Source organism: Crocuta crocuta, unplaced genomic scaffold (genome assembly GCF_008692635.1).
Source record: "Crocuta crocuta isolate KB4526 unplaced genomic scaffold, BGI_CrCroc_1.0 scaffold235, whole genome shotgun sequence".
Taxonomy (NCBI): Eukaryota; Metazoa; Chordata; class Mammalia; order Carnivora; family Hyaenidae; genus Crocuta; species Crocuta crocuta.
The window spans coordinates 3,399,208-3,422,582 of record NW_027531285.1 but is presented as its reverse complement, the minus strand read 5'-3'; the positions used below and the strand labels follow the sequence as shown (position 1 = coordinate 3,422,582).

The 23,375-nt window shown below is 37.7% G+C and overlaps 1 protein-coding gene and 1 pseudogene across 1 annotated transcript in view; both read left to right on the top strand.

Moving 5' to 3' along the window:
- Nucleotides 1–7,694, top strand: part of CNGB3 (cyclic nucleotide gated channel subunit beta 3) — a 143,058-nt gene extending 135,364 nt beyond the window's left edge. The window contains exons 16-18 of the mRNA XM_077771289.1: nt 3,752–3,898; nt 4,314–4,488; nt 7,330–7,694. Coding sequence (XP_077627415.1) covers nt 3,752–3,898; nt 4,314–4,488; nt 7,330–7,590 — 583 coding nt within the window. The 3' untranslated portion in view covers nt 7,591–7,694. The remainder of the gene's footprint in view (nt 1–3,751; nt 3,899–4,313; nt 4,489–7,329) is intronic.
- A 10,379-nt stretch (nt 7,695–18,073) lies between these two features.
- On the top strand, nt 18,074–19,871 carry LOC144237637 (intraflagellar transport protein 74 homolog pseudogene; annotated as a pseudogene).
- Nucleotides 19,872–23,375: the final 3,504 nt, after the last annotated feature.

Genomic DNA, 23,375 nt, shown 5'->3' with positions numbered 1-23,375 from the left:
ACCTCAGTGGGGGAGGGCAGTCTGACTCTGTATAATTGGGTGGCTGGCAATATGTTTATTTAAGATCCTCATTGAAATAGCAATCAAGCGGGGCGCCTGGGTGGCTTAGTCGGTTAAGGGTCCGACTTTCGCTTAGGTCATGATCTCACGGCTCGTGGGTTCGAGCCCCGCATCAGGCTCTGTGCTGACTGCCAGCTCAGAGCCTGGAGCCTGTTTCAGTCTGTGACTCCCTCTCTCTGACCCTCCCCTGCTCACGCTGTCTCTCTCTCTCTCTCTCCCTCTCTCTCCTAGAAATAAATAAAACATTAAAAAAGAAAGAAAGAAAGAAATAGTGATCAAGCTCAGGTCAAGTTTGCATTACAAAATAAGGAATAAAACACAACTATCAGGGTTTATACTACAAAAGGCAGGATGTTTTCCCTCTCTAGCCTTCTTCAAGATTTTCTCTTTTTCTTTGGTTTATTACAATTTGAAAATGATATGTGTAGGAGGTAGGAGGGTGGTATTTATTATGCTTAGTATATTCTGAGCTTCCTGGATCTGCATTTTGGTGTCTCTTCTTAATTTTGGAAACTTCTTGGCCATAATTACTTCAAGTATTTTTTCTAATATTAGAGAATGGTGCATGCTTTTATATACCTCTTATGTATATGTATACACAAAAGATACATATATATTTATAGTTTTTGAAATTGTCTTACAGTTTTTGATGTTCAGGGAGGGGGAAGGTTGTTGGGNGACCTATCTTCAAGCTCATCTATTCTTTTCTTGCCCCATGCAGTCCACTAATGAGCTTGTCAAGTCATTCTTCATTTCTGTTATAGTGTTTTTGATTTCGAATATTTCCTTTTGAATTTGTCTTAGAATTTCTATCTCTCTGCTTACATTTCCCATCCATTCTTAAATGATGTCTAATTTTTCCATTAGATCTCTTAACATATTAATCATAGTCATTTTAAATTCTTTCTCTGAGAATTCCAATATCTGTGTCATATCCCACTCTGGTTCTCATGCTTTCTTTGTCTCTTTAGGCTGTGGTTATCTTGTTTTCTTAATGTGCTTTATAATTTTTTTTGGAAGCTGTACATGATGTAATTGGTAATAGGAACTGAGGTTGATAGGTCTTAAGCATGATGTTTTATGTTAATCTAACTAGGAGTTGGACTGTGTTTAATATTTGCTATAGCTCTAAGTGCCAGAGCTACCTTTTTTTTTTCTAAAATGCCCTTGTTTCTATCCCTGCCTTTTAACTTGGCCTTCCCTAAGTACACCTCCTCAGAGAAAGTCTGCATCCTGCAGCTATAATCCACTGTTATACAAGAGCCAACAATGATAAGGTACAATGATAAGATATGGGGAAGACCTATAATATTATAATTAAATCTCAGTCTTGTAGTGGATCTGTGTCCCTAGGATGTGACCTTTACACGTGTTTCTTAGCTTCCCCCCCCCCGCCCCCGCCTTCGGTAACAAGAAGGCTAGAGGGGCCTGGGGTGGGAGAAACACTTTTCCTTTGGGTGGGAGAAGGCTCTGATAGTCTTTTTCCCTAGATAGCAGCCCTTTGTTATAGGGAATAAATGAGCTCTGGGTATATTTTAAGATGATTAATCATCCCCTTCCACTGCCAGAGCCACAAGCAGATCTTTCTTGGCTCTTAACCATGAGAATGTGGTTGGGTTCCTCAAGGATAAACCCATACCAATATTAGTTTCCCCATAATTGTGACCCCCAGGAGTCTCTTGATAGTCCATTCTCAACCTAGCAGTTTGTCAAAAGTCCCACTTAAATGTTTGTAGCAGTTTCAGCTCCAGGGCTTCTGTACCAGGTAAATAGATGCGGTTGTGTCTTTATAGATTCACCTATCTTTCCAGATTTGGGTAAGAATTTGCCCTGCAGTGCAGTTCTCTGATAGATTCACTAAATGTTATTGGTTTCCAATTTGTTCATCTTTTTTTTTGTTTTTGTAGTAAGAATAAAAGTGACAAATTCTGAAACCTACGTTAGTTTTTTTTTTAATCGATTAACAGGCATTAGAATGTTCCTTTTTCTGCAGCAATCAGAGAAGCACACATTATTTAATAGAAATCTTCAGGCATAGGACCCATGCAAGTTCTCATGCATTATTGCCCCCAAAGGCAGGGCTGTGAAAGTATGAATATTTCTATTGCCAAGTTTCTTTCTCTGTCCTTTCTACCCCTAAAGATTGTGTTTTATTAATGTGAGCCTCCTCCCTCTCTTTCTCTCTCTCTCTCTCTCATACATGCAAAGGATAAAACCACAACTATTTTTTTCCTAACTGGTTGACTCCAAATGATTAAATCTGTTGTGTTATCTTTGCAATGCAGAGCCTGTACTGTTTTTCTTATTTTTAAAAAAAGCATTTAAATGTGTTTTTTTCATCTTGTTTTAAATACCAACCGTTTTTTCCCCAGATTATTGGTGAATGATATAGTTTTTATCCATTTTTTATTTATTCATGTGTTCTTTATTCACCATTTGTTGGTCACTTCCCAAATACAAAATGACCAGCTATGTCTCTGAGAGATATAAAGCCCAGAATTCACTGACATTCCAAATGGGAAGTTATATGTGAAGGACTATATACTACAGAGCAATTTACAATATTGAGAACCAAGATGATTTGGGAGTTAAGTAGGAGAAGAGATCGGATTTACCAGATGTAACCAGGACATCATTAAGATTTGATGTCAGATCTATATCGGATAGAGTCCAGGGAGAAACAAAAAGTACATTCAAACAAGGTAATGAAGAAGACTTTAAAAATGAACTATCGGGGCGCCTGGGTGGCTTAGTCGGTTGAGCGTCCGACTTTCGCTTAGGTCATGATCTCATGGTTCGTGGGTTCGAGCCCCGCGTCGGGCTCTGTGCTGACTGCCAGCTCAGAGCCTGGAGCCTGTTTCAGTCTGTGACTCCCTCTCTCTTTGACCCTCTCCTGCTCACGCTGTCTCTCTCTCTCTCTCCTAGAAATAAATAAAGACATTAAAAAATAAATAAATAAATAAAATAAAAATGAACTATTGACAAAAGTCAATAGAAGAAAATTGGGAGAAAAATCAGTGTATCCAACAAGGGATGGTAATGCATCCTGAAGCTATCAACAGTAAAGGAGTTTTTCTACAGCTAGTCCTGAAGGGGACAAGGGGAGGGCACATTACCAGAACCAAGAAAGAGCTAGGGGAAATCATACTTCTAGAAGATAACCACATGTCAGAAGCTGTAGATGTTGATAGAGACCTATAGTTACTGCTAACATAAGTTCTGCAAGGAATGAAGAGTGGAATAGATGCTACAACACCACACTCCTTCCTGTTTTCCAACTTCCTACTGCTATTTCCCATTGGCTGAACTCAAATGCAAGTCAGAAGACAAATCTCCAGAGATCAGCTTTCTGGGGAGCAGAAAGGATGGGGAAGGATAAAAAGTGAATCCGGAGGAGCAAACAGAAGATACCCAGTCCAAAAAGAGTTTGTGTCTCTGGAATCTGGAGTGGAGAATCTCATGGGGCTACAAGTCCTTCATTCGAAGTGGGAGGTATAGACAAAATATATTGAGAACTGTTGCCACTTCCATCACCACCACATCTTACTTCTTCCACACAATCACCTGAACTCTTACCTTTGCCTTTCTGAAGGAGTATAAATAGTTAAAATATTTGATATCTATTTTTTTTTAAATATCCTGGTGAAAGGAGAGTGAAACTGGTGCCAAAGATTTACCTTTCTATCTGCAGCCTTCTAGCCGCAAGAGGAGGAAACCGTCGAACTGCCAACGTGATAGCCCATGGGTTTGCCAATCTTTTAACTCTGGACAAAAAGACCCTCCAAGAAATTCTAGTGCATTATCCAGATTCTGAAAAGCTCCTCATGAAGAAAGCCAGGTACAACCTTTTAAACCTCATTAGAGGGGTGCTTGGGTGGTTCAGCAGGTCTGACTTTTTCAGCTCAGTTCATGATCTAGTGGGTTAATGGGATTGAGCCCCATGTCGGGCTCTGCACTGAATTCACAGGGCCTGCTTAGAATTCTCTCTCCCTCTCTCCCTGCCCTCCCCACCCCTGCTCAAAATAAGTAAACTTAAAAAAAAGTAGAGCTGGTTTTACATTGTAATATCTAGGAGGAGAACTATATTATGCTGGCAGTGATCAACTTTCTCCATGAGATACATTCAACAAACAATTGTTTATGCAGCTATCCATCGAAAACTCCACAGATTAGGAGACATGATAGTGTCTCTGGTAGGTTTTTTCAGAATTCTTACAGTACTATCTAAAATAGCCGTTCTTTTCTATCTGCAGTGTGCTTCTAAAGAAGAAGGCTCTAGAAACAGAGGAATCCCCTCCAAGAAAAGGACTTGCCTTTCTCTTCCAACCAAAACAAAAGACACCCAAAATGTTTAAAGCTCTCCTGGGAAGTGCAGGAAAAGCAGGTCTTACAAGATTACTCAAAATGAAGAGAGAACAAATCATCCAGGTAAAGAGGCAGAGTCAATTGAGGACTAAGTATAGTCAGACAAGCTCCTACTTTAATTCCATTTCAAACACTGGGACAGTTTGGATGTATCTAATGTGAATAATTACTACTTTATTTATAGCACTTATTATTATCTAAAATATATCCTCATATATCATTACTTCTAATCTTCACAGATTATTATAGATGGTTTTAATATATATGTATATGCCAATATATTCAACTCTCATTACTTGTATATTCTGTATATTTGCATATCTAGGCAGATTATTGAAATTTCTTTGTAACTCCAAGCTTAATACTCCATGTGGTCATTTGCAAACATTCATATGTACAGAGCAGTGAAAAATTTAAGTTGCCCAGTGCACATGTCCCCAACTAAAGTTGAAAAAGAAGACACTCTAATTTCTTATTTCAGTTTTCACACTGTAAACAAGTGTCCTTTTTGTGATCTATTTAAATGCTATGTTTTCCTCATTTTTGTGGTGCATAGTGCTGAAGTTCTGTCTAGTGATCCTAAGCACAAAAATGTTCTGATGTGACTTACAGAGAAAAGAGGTATGTTAGATAAGCATCATTCAAGCATGAGTTATACTGCTGTTAGCCATGAGTTCAATATAATCAATCAACAATATATATTAAATAAATGTCCCTAAACAGAAATACGCATAAAACAAGGTTATGTATTGATTTGTTGACAAAAATGTGGCCAGAGGCTCATAAGAACCAAATCCTGCATTACCCCCTTAGAGCAATGGTTCAGTATTTGCTAATTCTGTGTTTGTGGCAGCTTTATAGAACAAAACTACCAGGAATAATGAGAATCAACCATTTATGTATGAACCTATATATACACCTATAAATATATAGCACATTTTACCAATGAGCCAGTAAATACTTTCACAAATATTCAATCACTTGTATATCACAAGTGTTTAAAGCCAGAAATAACTTCACAGATTTTATCCAAGTCCTTCATGTTATAGATGAAGAAACTGAGCTCAATTTATTTGGATAAGTTCACAAAAAGTGACAGAGCAAAAACTATTACTCAGGTATTCACACTTGCAGGCCTATACTGAGCTGCCTCCCAATTCCTAGAAATGTCAAGATACTCAAATGTTATTTTTCTTTTTCCTTTTTTTTTTTTTGTTTTTACAAATAGTTTATTGTCAAGTTGGTTTCCATATAACACCCAGTGCTCATCCCCACAAGTGCCCTCCTCCATGCCCATCTCCCCCCTCCCCTACTGCTATGAACATCTCCCCTCTCCCCCCACACCCATCAGTCCTCAGTTTGTTCTCAGCATTCAAGAGTCTCTCATGGCTTGCCTCTCTCCCCCTCCCCCACTATTTCCCANTGGTGTGAGAAAATGATCTAGTTTCATTCTTCTGCATGTTGCTGTCCAGTTCTCCTCAAATGTTATTGTTTTTCTATCTTTATTTTCATATTTCTTTTATTCTTACAATAAGCCTATGGGGAAGATATTGAAAAACAGAGTAGGGATTCAGGTTTTCTAAATCTAGTCGTTTTATCTCTTAAACTGTAAGAAATGGATGACTGTGAATCTTTCAGAAAATTGGTAAAGCAAATATTATAAATCGGTCAAACTCGAGACTAAAACTTCACTTCTTCCTTTTCACAGAGAAGCACTATGGTGAAAAATTAGAGATACAGTGTAAACCAAATCAGCATAGATATAATAATCTCTGTAACAATGAGAACTGTGCTGAGCCTGCTTGGGATTCTCTCTCTCTCCCTCTCTCTGCCCTTCACTCGGTTCATGTGCTCTCTCTCTCACTTTCTCTCTCTCTCTCTCTCAAAATAAGTAAAACTTTAAAAATTTTTAAAAACAATAATCTGTGTAAAAGACTTAGAGGGTCAAGAAATATATGTCACTGTGTTAAGTTTCTCAACTTCGTATGTGCCATCCATACCTTGTAAGAGTCTCTCTTAAACTGACCCCGAGTATCATCAGTAAAGAGCATAGTATGTTTTGGGGCGCCTGGGTGGCTCAGTCAGTTGAGCATCCAGCTTCGGCTCAGGTCATGATCTCGCGGTGCGTGGGTTCGAGCCCCATGTCGGGCTCTGTGCTGACAGATAGCTCAGAGCCTGGAGCCTGTTTCAGATTCTGTATCTCCCTCTCTCTCTGATCCTCCCTTGCTCGCTCTCTCTCTCTCTCTTTCTCTCAGAAATAAAATAAAAAACATTAAAATAAATAAATAAATATTTTTTAAAAGAGCATAGCATGTTTTTTACTATGAAATTTCTACAGATGATGCTAAGCATAATAGTTTCTAAAACCGTATAGCCCAAGCCCCCGTGGGACAAATGAGAAGACTGCATGAGGAAATAGATATGAGTTTCTTCTCAAAGTTCTCCCATGAGGTTATGCAGCAGGAAAACCATACTTTCTATAGAATTTTTGTGGCATTTGGTTACTACTTTTTTATTAGAAAATAAATATTTAAAATTTCATCTTCATAAAATAGATAAGTACATATTTTTAAAACAAAGAGTCCTAACCACTAAGTCTAATAATTCAGTGAATATGAGGACCAATAGGAAGAGAATTCCTTGTGAGGGACAAAAATGCAGGCCAGAATTACTCGGTTAAGTCAAATATGACAGCTAAGCCTCATTCTTCAGCGCATCCAAAAGCTGTCAAATGATAGTAGTAGTCAAATGTAGTAGAATACAAGGCAGACATGATTCCCATATTAACTTAATTCAGACAGTCTTTGTCTTGGTGGTGATCCTTAGCCATTGAAAATTAATCAAAAGACTCCAATGTCCTTGATTATAATTTCAAAACCAATTCTTTGTAAATGCTTCTTCCAGGGAAAAAATGAAAACTCCAAAGAAGGAGAGGGTAAAGGAAGAAAATCTGAAGATAAAAGAAGAGAACCAGTAGAGAAAACACTGGACAGCTCCAAATATAAAGCAAATTCTATTACAGCAGAAGAAATGCCCCAGTCGATTAGAAGGGCAGCTTTACCCAGAGGAACTACTCGTCGATCACTCATCATCAGCATGGCTCCTTCTGTAGAGGCTGGGGAAGAAGTTCTGATGATTGAAGTTAAAGAAAAAGCTAAGCAATAAGTGTTTGATTATCTTTAGATGTAATCTAGCTAATTCCCAAAGAGAGTGTACCCAGGATTGTAGCTTAAATTAATGAGAGGAAAAGACCTTGCCAGGACCCTTGAGAAGCCATAGACAAATCCCTAGCTTAGTTTCTAGGACTTATCTGGGAGTGTGATCTTACGCAGTAGTAATAAGATCATTTCAAAACTATCCCTATTCTCCGTTGTCATTAGTTTTGTGCAATTGGTATTTCTCTTAATTTTATGTCTCCCATTCTTTCTTGATTATGTTTCTTCCCTCCCTTTTTGTTATTAACTTGGTCTTGGCCCTGAAGTGATTCACTTACTTTTTCTCTTCAATTTGTGTGTGTGTGTGTGTGTGCGCGCGCATGCGCGCGCTAAAGTCTTCATGGTAAAGTCTTCTTGGTTAAATGTCCTTTGTATATGAATAGTAATTTCTCACTTGTAGGAGATTACGAGGTTTCAATAAATCTTCAAAAATAAAATATCAGGTAAATTCCATTCAAACAAGGATGATGAGTCACTCAAATATCATATCAATCCAGCAGTTGGAATTGAAGGGAAGCAGAGATAATGGAGTCTATGGATGTGAAATCTGACTTGCAGAAAAGTCCCCTGAAGAGCTATATTGCTTAGTGGTACTAACAAACCCGTGGGGGGTGGGNTAGTGTAGCAACATGTTGGAAAAATCATTCCCTTTTACTAAAGAAACAAACTTGAATTATTTTCCCTTGTACCAACTTAAAAGGCAACAATATACCTAACTTATCAGGCTCTACAGACTCAGACTGGAGGAATATGATCACACCCATCTTCAGGTAGGCTGAAATGACGTTTCTTAGAATCTTCCTCAAGCATTTGGTTCAAAAGGTGCCAAATCTGAGCTTCTCATTTTCAGCTTTAGTAAAAAGTGATGAGGTTAGGAAGGCAGACTGTACACATATCAGATTGATATATCCCTACAATTTGCAGAACCTACATGTACAGCTGTTTACAAAATCTCCAAGTTAATTAAGTGCACTTTAGGAAGTTGTCCTCATGAATCAGCTAACATTAGCATAATTACTAAAGTTTCATGCTGTGAGGAGACTAAAAAAACCAGGCTGATGTCGGAAGTAATAATACATATAGAATTCCATTCTAATAAATGCCATTAGTGTATAACATTAAGTTCTGTATAATAAGGCTATTTCCAAGTCCCAGAGGATGGTCATTGTAACAGCACTTTACTGAGAGGATTTTTAACAAATCATATTGGCCAAAATGCCTACAACATAGATGCATTCAGCAAACCATGTATAAATCGATCACTATAATAAAATGTACCATTTGGATGAGTCACCATTTTTTAATACAGTGTTTAAGTATCATAAATACATGGAAAATTTTACAAAAGGGTGGTTGATGTTTTTCAGGAGTTGAAGGAATGGAGAGAAATTTTTAAATAGCACTTGCTTGATTAATGGGAGTTTGTGTGTAGAAAGAATGATTAGAAAAGGAAGAAAGAAAATGTGGAAATAGGGCTTGAAAAAAGTCTAGTAATAGGAAAAAAACAAAAAAAAATCCTGAATTGGTGAATAATATGTTCTTCCCTTACATCTTATAAAGAAATTGAAATATAACAGCTTTGCAATTTATGTTCTTACCCTGTTTCTTATTTTCCCTCACAAACTATCCTATTTAAAATTTTTATTTATTTATTTTTGAGAGAGAGAAAGAGAGATGGAGGAGAGGAGGCAGAGAGAGAGAGAATCCAGAACAGGCTCCATGCTCTGAGCTGTCAGCACAGCCCAACATGCGGCTCAAACCCATGAACCATGAGATCATAATCTGAATCAAAGTCAGACGCTTAACTGACGAGGCTACCCAAGTGCCTCCACACTATCCTATTTTAGATAATATCATCTTCGTTTTCCAGTCCCTCAGACTAAAATATAAGAGTAATCAGTAGCCTTTCCATTGTTTATATAGTATCATCAAAACCTTTTTCTTTCTTAAATGTTTCTAATTATCCTCTTTTTAAAGTTTCAGAGCTAACATCTCAGTACATATTTTCTGCTCAGTTCAACTAAACATTCACTTTTTACTTACAGTCTCTTCTAATCACTGACCTACCTTCTCAATCATTTTAAAGGAAAAATCAGATCTTTCTAAAATACTACTGTCAGTCCATTCAGGCTGTTATAACAAAATATCACAGATTGGGTAGCGTATACACAACAGAAATTTTGTTTCTCATAGTTATGGAGGCTAGGAAGTCAAGGACCATGGTCCAGCATGCTAAAGTGAGGTCCCTCTTACTGGTTCATAGCAGACTCCTTCTCACTGTGTCCTCACAAGGTGAAAGAGTCAAGAGATGCCTCCAGAGCCTCTTTTACAAAGGCACTCATCCCATTTATGAGGGCAAAGCACCTCTCAAAGGCCCCACCTCATAATACTTTCATCTTTGGAGTTAGAATTTAAACATGTCAGTTTTGGAGGCAGAGGACACATCATTCAAATCATAGCAACCCTTTTTGACCGGGTTACTTCTCCACTCTGGGACCTATTTGTCTGTCCTAAATCTTATGTATTCAAATTTAATTACCATTTCCCTAACCGTACCCTTCACTGACACTGGTCTTCCTGCTTTTTCTGGACTACCACGTACCTTTCTTCCTCTGGCATTTGTCCCTGCTGCCTGCCACAGTATGGAATGTTGTCTTTCCTCCATCATTTTTCTCTTCCCTTTACAGTGAACCCTTGGATTGCGAGTACAAGTAGTACGTGACACCAAACATCACATAATCACAACTGAACCAATTGTTCTCTCTCATGTGCATGCACAGGCTGCAGAATTGTGGGGTGATAGTCTCTCATGCTCAGCTGTTTGTTCTCAGGCCATGGTGTTTAACAGAAATCAGTGATTTTTTGGAATGTTGGAAGTTGCCCACAATGGACACTAATGTATTTTTTGTCACTTCAAAGCACGTGTGGACAGTCCGTTGCTTTTCCATACAAGAGTAAGCTTACAAATGCCTTGCTTCATTCTGGGTCATTGGATAGGGTCCTTGTTAAAGTTGCACAAAAAGAAAAAGATTCCACTGAGCCAATAGATAGCAGTGATTCCATTAGTGATAGTGGAAGTCATCCTACACAATAACCCTCCTCTCTCTTGTCTCCATCACACCAGCCACAAAGGTTTTCAAAAGAAATTGCAAGTTAATTAGTTTAGTTTTCTTTATATTTTTATATGAACGTTTTTGGGTTGTGGAATGAATCCTAGGAGTTTCCATTATTTCTTATGGGAAAATTTGCTCTGATATACAAGTACTTTGGATTACAAGCATGTTTCTGAAATTAATTATGCTCACAAACCAAGGTTTTACTGTAAGTCCAAATGTCTCCCACTTGCCTCTAGAAACCGCCAATGATGGTTCTAGTCTCAAGGGATGATCAAAATTTTGCACTTTCAGGAAGTACCACCACATAGTACAGCACTCCATTGTTCTCTATTTTCTGCTTAACTATAAGTCTTTTCTGCTTAACTGTAAATTATAACAAGTCAAAGACTAGCTCTTATGCTTTATTTGTATAAAGACAGAAAGCCCAGGTTTTTTTTTAAGGGAGAGAGAATATTAATATACAAATTATGGAAGCAAAATAATTAGGTAATCAACATAGAAAAGATGCTTGACTTCACTTGTGCTCAAAGAAATACAAATCAGAACAAAAATGGTGTAACGCTTTATACTCATCAAATTGGAAAGTATTTGAAAGCAGATAATAATGCCAAGTGCTGGCAAGTATATAAATTGTAGCTACTATTCTGGCAGTACACTTTAGAGCTCGGCAGTATTGCTTCAGAAAATATATCCCAAAAAATATCAGGCAGTTTCATCAGAGAAAACTCAAGAAGAAATACCTTGTGTGTAGTACAAAAGGACTGGTATCTAAACTGAGAAATGGAGGGGAGCCTGGGTGGCTCAGCCGGTTAAGCGTCCAACTTTGGCTCAGGTCATGACTCACAGTCTGTGAGTTTGAGCCCCATGTCAGGCTCTGTGCTGACAATTCAGAGCCTGGAGCCTGCTTCAGATTCTGTGTCTCCCTCTCTGCCTCCCTCCCACTTGCATTCTGTCTCTCTCTATCTCTCTCAAAAATACATAAACATTAAAAATAATAATATATAATTAAACTGGGAAATAGATAAAATAAATATGGCATGTGAAAGTGTGGATGTGTTTTAAAATGAAACTCTATCCAGCCATTGGAAACAATGAATTAGACTTACACATAACAATATGTACAGATCTTGTTTAAAAAAAAACCCTGGTGTTTTTGGTGTTCTTTTTTTTTTTAAGAAAAAAAGAATGAGATCTTCAATAATACTGTGCATGTGTATTTTTATAAAGTCTATCTCATAAAAATTGTCAGGGGCAAACCCATAGTCCAATAATGCCAAATTAACATGCTGCAACAAGGGAGACCATTGATCAGAGAAAACATGGGTGTCCAACCAAACACAGGAAAGGACAGGATTATTATAAGATGTTGGGAAAAAGTAGAGGTTAGGTAGAGTTTAAATGAAACAATGTTCCAAGAGGCTCAAATTAAAGCAAAACTGTCTGTAAAGGTATAAACATCAGACCTGGACCAACAAACAGACTCAAGGTCCTGTTTCCTTGGAAACTACTACTACTCAATTAAAATAAATATAGACTGTTGTTTCCACAAAACTCTTATCTGAAGTTCTATGCCTAACTGCTTCTCTGCATTGGAATTACACAGATCCTTCAGGCAAAAGTAGAATGATTCAGTCTTATTGAGAAGATTTCAAACAGCAAAGTTTCTGGCACTCTTTGATTTTAGAGAACAAAATTTCTCAACACCATGTCCTTATGTTAATTCACAAGAGCAGTGGTTGCAGGATCCCAGTTTAAAACATACACAAAACACTATAGGTCTTCCGAAGTATATACGTGTCTAAGGAACCATGTTAAATGCATTAAAGATAGTAACTATTGAAGGGATAGGAATAAAAGATGTGAGAAAAAATAATAAGTTAAGAGTATCAGCTAATGAGGGTAGAGTACAGTGAACTGAGAAGCATGATTAACTCAATTCTATGAACTTAATTTACAGTGTTGTATCTAGTAACAAGCCAGCAGAGAATTAAGAACCCCATCAACATAAGGATCTTTTCTTTAGCCTTGGTTATTCCTGAGCCACACAGGTAGCCACTGAAGATACAGCCACTACTTCATCTGCGTAACTAGTGCTTGACCTACCAATAAGCCTTTTCTCCTGCATTTAAGCAAGTCTCCACTGACAACTGCAGCGACTACTTATAAGAAAAGGGAGAGATACCAGAGATGTTCATGCACAGAGAAAAGGTCATGTGAGGGCACAGTAAGAAGACAGCTATCTACAAGCCAACAAGAGAGGCCTCAGGAGAAACCAACCCTGCAGACATCTTGATCTTGGACTTCCAGGTTCCAGAACTGTGAGAAAACATTTCTGTTGTTAAATACCCATTCTGTGGTATTCTTTTATGGCATCCCTAGAAGACTAATACAGTACACACATTTTCATGAACTATGGTGGGAAATAGCTGTTTGAAAAGTTGAAAAGAACAGGGAAACAGAGCTGAGAAAAGTACATTGAAGCCTACATAATGGATACACAGGGAACAACTGTAAAGGAAAATAGTGAATTCCAGCCTTATATTTTATCAGCTAATTTTTTAGACACATCACAAACAAGGAGTTCCTACCATGGGGAAAAACAATAGTTGAAATCTGATTTGTAACCTCCATAGAAGTTGACAACGCTTCTCTTGACAAGTCTTTTTTTTTTTTAATGTTTTATTTATTTCTAGGAGAGAGAGAGAGAGAGACAGCGTGAGCAGGGGAGAGTCAGAGAGAGAGGGAGTCACAGACTGAAACAGGCTCCAGGCTCTGAGCTGGCAGTCAGCACAAAGCCCGACGCGGGGCTCCAACCCACGAACCGCGAGATCATGACCTAAGCGAAAGTCGGATGCTTAACCGACTAAACCACCCAGGTGCCCCTTGACAAGTCTTAATAAATTCATTTTTCTTCTTAAAACCTCAGAGTATTATCATCTTCTAGTACCTAACAGAACCCAGGACCAGAACTTTTGATAATATAAATTCCATACTTGGTTGAAATATGTGAAATATGTGAGGGGGAAGGTAAGCATATGGTAAAATATGGATGGGGAGAAATTTTTTTCTTATAAATTTCAAAAACATTTTTTGATTAAAAAAATTTTAAGGTGTTTTTCTTTTCCAGGTTAGCAAAACTAACAGTGCATGTTCAATGAAGAGTAGCTGAGTGAATGGAATCTTTAAATTAAATGTGAGATTCCCTCTGTCCATGCTGGAGCACAACCCAGCCCCGTGGAGCCTACTTTTATCACTCTGCCAGGTCTCAGAGTTACTGCTGAGATTTTTGCTGAAATACTCTGGATTTGCAATGAATAGAGCCCTTCAGCTCTTCTTCTTTTTATTTTTATATTTTTAATTTGTTTTTTAAATAGGCTTCACGCCCAGCATGGAGCCCAATATGGGGCTTGAACTCACAACCCCAAGATCAAGACCTGAACTGAGATCAAGAGCTGGATGCTTAACTGACTGAGCCACCCAGGCGCCCTTAGTTTTTTTATTCCAGTATTGTTAACATAATATGTTCTATTAGTTTCATGTGTACAGTAATGTGATTCAACACTTCATACATCACCTGAGCGCATCATAACAAGTACACTCCTTAATCCCTACCGTCTGTTTCACTATCCCCCTCCCACCTCCCCTCTGGTAAACCATCAGCTTGTTCTCTATAGTCAAGAGTCTGGTTTTTTTGGTTTGTCTCTTTCTCTCTTTTTTTTCCTTCGCTCATTTGCATTATTTCTTAAATTCCACATATGAGTGAAATCATGTGGTATTTATTTTTCTCTGACTGACTTAGCATGATACTGTCTAGTTCCAATCACTTTGTTGCAAATGGCAACTTTCATTCTTTTTTATGGCTGAATAATATTCATATATATATATATATATATTCCAAATCTTTATCTATCCATCTATCGATGGACTCTTGCTTCCATACTTTGGCTATTGCAAATAATGCTGCAATAAACATAGGGTACATGTATCCCTTTGAATTTGCATTTTTGTGTTTTTTGGGTACTCCATAATGTGATTGCTGCATCATAAATGTAGTTCTTTGTTTAACTTTTTGAGGGAACTCCATACTGTTTTCCAAAGTGACTGCACCAGTTTGCTTTCCCACCAACAGTGCAAGAGAATTCCTTTTTCTCTACATCCTCACCTACTCATGTTGTTTCGTGTGTTATTGATTTTAGTCATTCTGACAGGTGTGAGGTTATATCTCATTGTAGTTTTGATATGCATTTCCCTGATGCTGAGTAATGTTGTGCACCTTTTCACATGTCTGTTGGCCATTTATATGTCTTTGGAGAAATGTCTGTTCAATGTCTTCTGCCCAATTTTTAATTGGATTATTTGCTTTCTTGTTATTGGGTTGTATCAGTTCTTTATACATTTTGGATACTAACCCTTTATCAGATATGTCATTTGAGAATATCTTCTCCCATTTCATAGGTTGCCTTTTAGTTTTGTTGGTTGTTTCCTTTGTGTGCAGAAGCTTTTTAATTTGATGTAGTCCTAGTAGTTTATTTTTGCTTTTGTTTCCCTTGCTTCAGGAGACATATCTAGATAAATGTTGCTATGGCCAATGTCAGAGATATTACTGACTGTGCTCTCTTCTAGGATTTTTATGGCTTCAAGTCTTACAATAGGTCATTGCTCCATTTTGAGTTTATTTTGTGTATGGTATAAGAAAGTGGTACAATTTCATTCTTTTGCAATGTAGCTTTCCAGCTTTCCCAACACCATTTGTTGAAGAGGCTGTCTTTTTCAAAACCATTATTTTTTCCTCCTTTGCCAAAGATTAATTGACCATATAATTGCGTCTTTATTTACGGGCTATCTACTCTGTTCCATTGATCTATATGTCTATTTTTGTGGCAGCACCATACTGTTTTGATTACTACAGCTTTGTAATATAACTTAAAGTCTGGAATTATGGTGCTTTCAGTTTTGTTTTTCTTTTTCAAGATTGCTTTGGCTATTTGAGGTCTTTTGTGGTTCCATACAAATTTTAGGATTCTTTGTTCTAGTTCTGGGGAAAATGATGTTGGTATTTTGTTAGGGATTGCTTTAAATCTATAGATTGCCTCCGGTGGTATAGACATTTTTTAATGGTTATTTATTTATTTTGAGAGAGAGAGATAGAAAGGGCTTGGGAAGGGAAGAGAGACAGAGAGACAGGGAATCCCCGGCAAGCTTTACACTGTCAGCACGGAGTCTGACACAGAGCTCGATCTAACGAAGCATGAGATCATGACCTGAGTCAATATCAAGAGTTGCACACTTAACCAACTGAGTCACCCAGGTGCCATGGGTAGTATGGACATTTTAATTGTATTTATTCTCCAACCCATGAGCATGAAATGTCTTTCCATTTCTTTGTGTCATCTTCACTTTCTTTCATCAATATTTTATAGTTTTCAGACTACAGGACCTTCACGTCCTTGGTTAAGTTTATACCTATCTATATTTGGTACAGTTTTAAATGGGACTGTTTTCTTAATTTCTCTTTCTCCTGCTTATTATTACTGTAATAATAAAAGTGGATGTCCTTGTCTTATTTCTGATCTTAGAGGGAAAGTTCTCAGTTTTTCCCCATTGAGTATGATGTTCACTGTGGATTCTTCATATATGGTCTTTATTATGTTGAGATATGTTCCCTCTAAACCCATTTTGTTTAGGGCTTTTATCCTGAATAATGTTGTACTTTGTCAATTTTTTTCTGCGTCTATTGAAATGATCTTATAATTTTTATCCATTTCTTTTATTGATCTGATGTATCATTTTGATTGATTTGCAAATATTGAACCCTCTTGTGTCCTGGACATAATTTCCACCTAATCATGGAAAATAATTTTCTTTAAAATTTTTAATGTTTATTTATTTTTGAGAGAGAGTGTTAACAGGGGAGGGGCAGAGAGAGAGGGAGACACAGAATCCAAAGCAGGCTCCAGGCTCTGAGCTGTCAGCACAGAGCTCTACACGGAGCTTGAACTCATGAACCACAAGATCATGACATGAGCCAAAGTCAGACACTTAACCGATTGAACCACACAGGCACCTCCCCTTTTTTAAAATATTTTTTCATGGTGAATAATTTATTTAATGTATTCTTGGATTTGATTTGTGTTTATTTTGTTGAGGATTTTTCCATCTATATTCATCAGAGATATTGGCCTGTAGTCAAGACCTTTTTTTGTTGTTGTTGTTTTTATCTGGTTTTGGTATCAGGGTATTTGGGTATTTGGAAGTTTTCCTCTCTCTTCTATTTTCTTGAATAGTTGAGAAGAATAGGTATTAACTCTTCTTTAAATGCTTGGTAGACTGCCTGTGAAGCCATCTGGTCTTGGACTTTTGTTTGTTAGGAGTTGTTTTGTTGTGGTTGTGGTTGTTCTGTTCTGATTCAATTTCATTGCTGGTAATTCATCTGCTCAAATTTTCTATTTCTTCTTGCTTAGGCTTAGGTAGGTCATATGTTTTTAGGAATTTATCCATTTCTTCTAGGTTGTCCAATTAACTGCCATATAATTTTTCATAATATTATCTTATAGTCAATTGTGTTTCTGTGGTGTTGGTTGGTTTTTATTTCTCCTGTTTCATTGGTGATTTTGCTTATTTGAGTTCTCTCTCTCTCTCTCTCTCTCCTTTACTTTAGATGAGTCTGGATGGAAGTTTATCAATTTTGTTGATGTTTTTAAGGAATCAACTCTGAGTTACATAGATCTGTTCTATTGTATTTTTAGTTTCTATATAATGTATTTTTAGTCGAATTATTTTTTGCTTTCTTCTGCTGTTTTGGGGGTTTGTTTGTTCTTTTTGTATTTCCTTTGGTGTGAGGTTAGGTTGTTCACTTAGATTTTGGATTGTTGTGTTTTTATTTTCATTTGTTTCTATGTAATTTTTTAATCTATGCTTTGATTTCCTGGCTGACCCATTCATTGACTAGTAGCATGTTATTTAACCTTAATGTATTTGTGCTCTTTCCAGATTTTTTTCTTGTGGTGGATTTCTACTTTCATAACATTGTGGTCAGAAAAGATGCATGCATGACTTCAATCTTTTTTAATTTGTTGAGTCTTATTTTGTGACCTGATATTTGATCTATTCTGGATAATGTCCCATGTGCACTTGAAAAGAGTGTGTAGGGCCCGAGAGACGCGAGGGGAAGCGGGCCATAGCGAAGGGAGTTAACAGTTCCGCGGGGCAGACTGGAGGGCTTCACCAGAGTGGTGGCCTGGGAAACCAGTTGGAGCGCCCGTCACAGCTACAACTTTCCACCTGACACGCCCCGGGAATGGTTAAAATAAACAAACAATGGCCAGCAATCACAAACCTGCAGAAGCTCACCCTGTTTCACGAGGTGGAATCAGGTTGCCTGGAAGACCTCCTTCTGGAATACAACCCCCATCAGGAAATACTTGAGTGGCAACTGGAATGTCACCTGGAACTCCAAGACCAGACTCTCATGGTGATCCCAAAGGGACAGGAGGAGTTCTGTCTTCTCAAATCGATCAATCTGATCGTCCTGTAACACAGCAAGGTTTGAGTGGAATGAAAACTAGAATGAAAGGTGCCCAGAGGCAAATTTTAGATAAATCTTATTATCTTAGACTTCTTCAAAATAAAATAAGTGAACTTACAACAGAAATTAATAAACTTCAGAAAGAAATAGAAATGTACCATCAAGAGAATTCAGTATATTTGTCATATGAAAAGAGAGCTGAGATTTTAGCTGTTGAAACCAAAGAGTTTCAAGGACAACTAGCAGACTACAATATGTTGGTAGATAAACTTAATATCAATACTGAAATGGAAGAAGTAATGAATGATTACAACATGCTTAAAGCCCAAAATGATAGAGAAACACAAAGTATGGATACCATATTTACTGAAAGACAAGCCAAGGAAAAACAAATTAGAGTGTAGAAGAAGTTGAACAGGAAAAGCAAGCAGCAGATGGCATTATCAAAAATATGTCTCCTGAAAAACAAGTCAAGTACATAGACATGAAAACCACAAATGAGAAATTGTTGCAGGAATTAGATACACTTCAGCAACAACTGGATTCACTGAACATGAAAAAAAAGGAGCTTGGAAGCTGAAATAGCACACTCCCAGGTTAAACAGGAGGCTGTATTGCTGCATGAAAAACTTTATGAGTTGGAGTCCCATCGATACCAAATGATTGCTGAAGACAAAAGCATGGGATCTCCAATGGAAGAGAGAGAGATTACTTACCCAGGTTAAAGAAGATAATCAGAAACTAGCCAGCATAGAGTAACAGTTAACAGATATCTAAGAAAAAATAAAGCAATTTAATGAAGAAATTAGACAACTGGACATGGATTTAGAAGAACATCAAAGTGAAAAGAATCAGAAGTACAAGGAACTAAAAAAACGAGAGGAAAATATGAACACTTTTATTGAGACTTTTGAGGAAATTAAGAATCAGGAACTGGAAGGGAAGGCACAAATAGAAGCCAACATTGTTATACTTTTGGAGCACTATAGTAGAAATCTAAATTGTATGAAACAAATATCCTCTATCACCAATCAAGAGCTGAAGATGATGCAGGATGATCTCAATTTTAATCTACTGAAATGCAGAAATCACAAAGTACAGCTAGAAATTTGACTTCAGATAGTCAACGTCTACAGTTCGATCCACAGAAAATGGAGCTTCTGCAAGGTAAGATGAATGAGGAACAGCATTCTCTGAAAAGCAAAAGTAAGCAAATCACAGCTTATTTGGAAACACATAATGATTTGTCAGCTTTAAAATCATCAGGTGAAGAAAAGAAAAAATATTACATTAGGAGAGAATAGTGCTAACAATTTTTAGAAATGCCTTTAAGAAAATAATGGAGAAGCTAAACGTAGAGTATGAGATGCTAAAAACAACTGCAAGAAAATGAGACACATTCTTAGCTTACAGATTTGGAGAGGAACTGTCAACACTATGAGCAAAATAACTTTGTGATGAAAGAATTCATAGCAACCAAGAGTCGAGAGTGATTACCAGTCAATTATGAGGAACGTGACCAAGCAGATTGCAGAGTACAATAAAAGCCTCATGGACACTCTACACAGCATGAGCAGAAACGGAGTCTGAACCAACTGCAAGTCTCTGTAGTAGTGTCCTCTAGTGCTAAACTTTGGACACGCTGACTGGGAAAAAAATAGCTTACTTGAAGGGTTTTACCTAAAATGTTTGAGTGCTATAGTTTTTGTGACCACTTTGAAGAGTGATATTTTAAATAGTATAATAGTGCAATAAAAGGCTTGCATACATTAAAAAAAAGAAAAAAGGAAAAGAATGTGTATTCTGCTGTTTTAGGAGGGAATGTTCTGATGATATCTGTTAAATCTATTTGTCCAGTGTTTCATTCAAAGTCACTGTTTCCTTGTTGGTTTTTCTGTTGATCTGCCCATTGATGTAAGTGGAGTGTTAAAGATCCCTTCTATTATTGTATTACTATTGAATAGTTCCTTTGGGTTTGTTATTAACTGTTTTGTGTATTTGGATGCTACCATGTTTAGTGCATAAATATTTACAAGTGTTATTTTATTTGTTGGATTGTCCCCTTTTATATAGTGTCTTTTTTTTTATCTTGTTATAGTCTTTGTTTTAAACTCTATTTTGTCCAACGTAACTATTGCTACACCAGCTTTCTTTTGACATCCATTTGCATGACCAATGTTTCTCCATTCCCTCACTTTTTAAAAAATGTTTGGGGCGCCTGGGTGGCTGAGTCAGTTAAGCATCCGACTTTCGCTCAGGTCATGATCTCACAGTTCATGAGATTGAGCTCTGCATCAGGTTCTGTGCTGACAGTGCAGAGCCTGCTTGGGATTCTCTCTTTTCCTCTCTGTCCCTCCCCTGCTCACGCTGTCTCTCTCTCTCTCTCTCTCCTAGAAATAAATAAAAAAATACTAAAAAAATTTTAAAAATGTTTACTTATTTATTTTTAGAGAGAGAGAGAATGCATGCGAGTAGGGGAGGGACAGAGAGGAAAAGAGAGAATCCCAAGCAGGCTCTGCACTGTCAGCACAGAACCTGATGCAGAGCTCAATCTCATGAACTGTGAGATCATGACCTGAGTGGAAACCAAGAGTTGGATGCTTGGCTGACTGAGCCCACTCAGGTGCCCCTCCATCGCCTCACTTTCAACCTGCAGATGTGTTTGGTTCTGAAATGAATCCCTCCTAGGCAGCCTATAGATGGGTCTGTTTTTTGTTCTCTTTTGTTTTTTTTCCACTCTATCTCCCCATGTCTTTCAACTGGAGCATTCAGGCCTTTGCATCAAAGTAATTATTAATAGATATGTATTTATTACCCTTTTGTTACTTGTTTTGTGGTTGTTTTTGTAATTTTTCTCTGACCCTTTCCTCTTTTGCCCTCTTTCATGGTTTGCTGGTTTTCTTTAGTGATATGTTTTTTATATAGTTTATACTTTTCTCTTGATTCTTTGCATATCAATTACTGGCTTTTTATTTGTGATTACCATTATGTTTGTGTATAACATCTGCATAAAGCAGTCTGTATGAAGTTGATGATCACTCAAGTGTGAACCCATTCTTTACTCCTCTCCCCCTCATGTTTTAGGTATATGGTGTCATATTTTACAGTCTTTTATTTTGTGAATCCCTTGGTTAATTTTTACAGATATACTTATTTTTGCTGTTTTTCTGATTCCTGTTTTTCAGCTCTCATTTATGGTCTTTCCTTTTCATTCAAGGAATCCACTTTAATACTTCTTGTAGGGCTAGCTTAGTGGTCATGAATTCCTTCAGTGTTTCTCTGAGAAGCTCTTTATCTCTACTTCTATTTTGAATGATAGCCTTCATGGATAGAGTATTCTTGGCTGCAGATTTTTCCCTCTCAGCACTTTGAATATATCATGCCACTCCCTTTTGGCCTGCAAAATTTCTGCTGAAAAATCCCCTGATAGCTTTATGTGGTTTATGTATGTAACTGTCTTCCTTTTCTCTTACTACTTTAATTTTTTCCCCTTTATCATGATTTATTATTTTTTGCGTCTTAGTGTGGACTTCCTTAAATTGAGTTTGTGGGGAGATCTCTGTGCCTCCTGGATCTGGATATCTGTTTCCTTCTTCAGAATAGAGAATAGGGAAGTTTTCAACTATTATTTCTTCAAATTTTCTGCCCCCTTTTCTCTCTTCTTCTGGGATCCCTATAATGCAAATGCTATTATGTTCAATGGAGTTGCTGAGTTCCCTAAGTCTATTCTTAATTTGCATAAGTTTTTCTCACTTGCTCAGCTTCATTGCTTTCCATTACTCTGTCTTCTAGGTCATTAATTCATTCCTCTGCCTCTTTTAGCCTCCTAGGTATTCCTACAAGTGTATTTTTAATTTCACTTACTGTGTTCTTCATCCCTGATTGGTTCTTTTTTTTTTTTATCTCTGTTAGAGTCTCACTGATGTGCTCCACTCTTTTCTCAAGTCCTATAAGTATAGTTATGATCGTTACTTTCTCTATTAAGTATATTATTTATATCAGTTGCACTTAGGTCTCTTGCTGTGGTCTCGTCCTATTCTTTTATTTGGGACATATTCTTCTGTCTCCTCATTTTGTACAACTTTCTGTGTCTATTGCTGTTTTAGGAAAATCAGCTACATCTCCTGCTCTTGAAGGTAATGGCCTTATGAACAAGAATTCCTAAATGCCCTGCAGTGCCATATCTCCTGTTTCCCAGGGCCTGGCACTTCAGGGTGTGTCTCCTATGTGTGTTGCCTAGGCTCTGCTGTTGTATACTAGCTGCTTTTTCCTTCAGTCCAGTTGTCTTCAGAGGTTCTCTCTGCCCGTTGTGGGCAGTGTTTGGTCCTGGCTGGAGTGGGGCACGTTTTAAAAAGGTACACACTGGTCTGCTTGGAAAATGAGGCCTGCTGCCACCATCACCTAAACCAAGACTTCACAAAATGCATAGGTTAGAGATATGGTGTGGCCGAGTTTGTGCCAGTCTTCTGAGGGAGTGGACCAGCAATACAGGGAATGAGGCAAGCATGATTGGGAGTCAGGGCTTGATGTAAGAAAGTTCGGTGAAGCATTGGCACTGTGCTGATACCTGCAGGTGACTATGTGTTTATATTTGGGGGCGAGGGAGAGAATTATGCCTGCCATCCCTAGAGGGGTCTCCCTGTGATCCCTTTCTCTTTGAGCATGCTCTGAGATGAGTAAATAACTCTCCTTCCTGCATGCCCCAGACATATTTTATCTTGCTGCTTCTATGCTGTATCCCTATGGGCTGTTTTCTGTACTGCCTCTTTTTTAAAAAGTTAATGTTTATATATTTTTGAGAGACAGAGAGAGAGAGAGAGAGAGAGAATAAGTGGGGTGAGGCAGAGAGTGAGCGGGACAGAAGATCCAAAGCAGGCTCTATGTTGCCAGCAGAGAGCCCAGTGCAGGACTCAAACTGATGAACTTCAAGATCATGATCTGAGCCAAAATCGGATGCTTAACTGACTGAGCCACCCAGGCACCCCTGTGCTCTTTGAAGGCAGGACCTCCACTTTCTAACACCCTCCAGGTTCTCTCAGAGCTGAACCCATTGATTTTTTTTTAATTCCAGGCTTTAAGTCTCGCTGGTTGTAA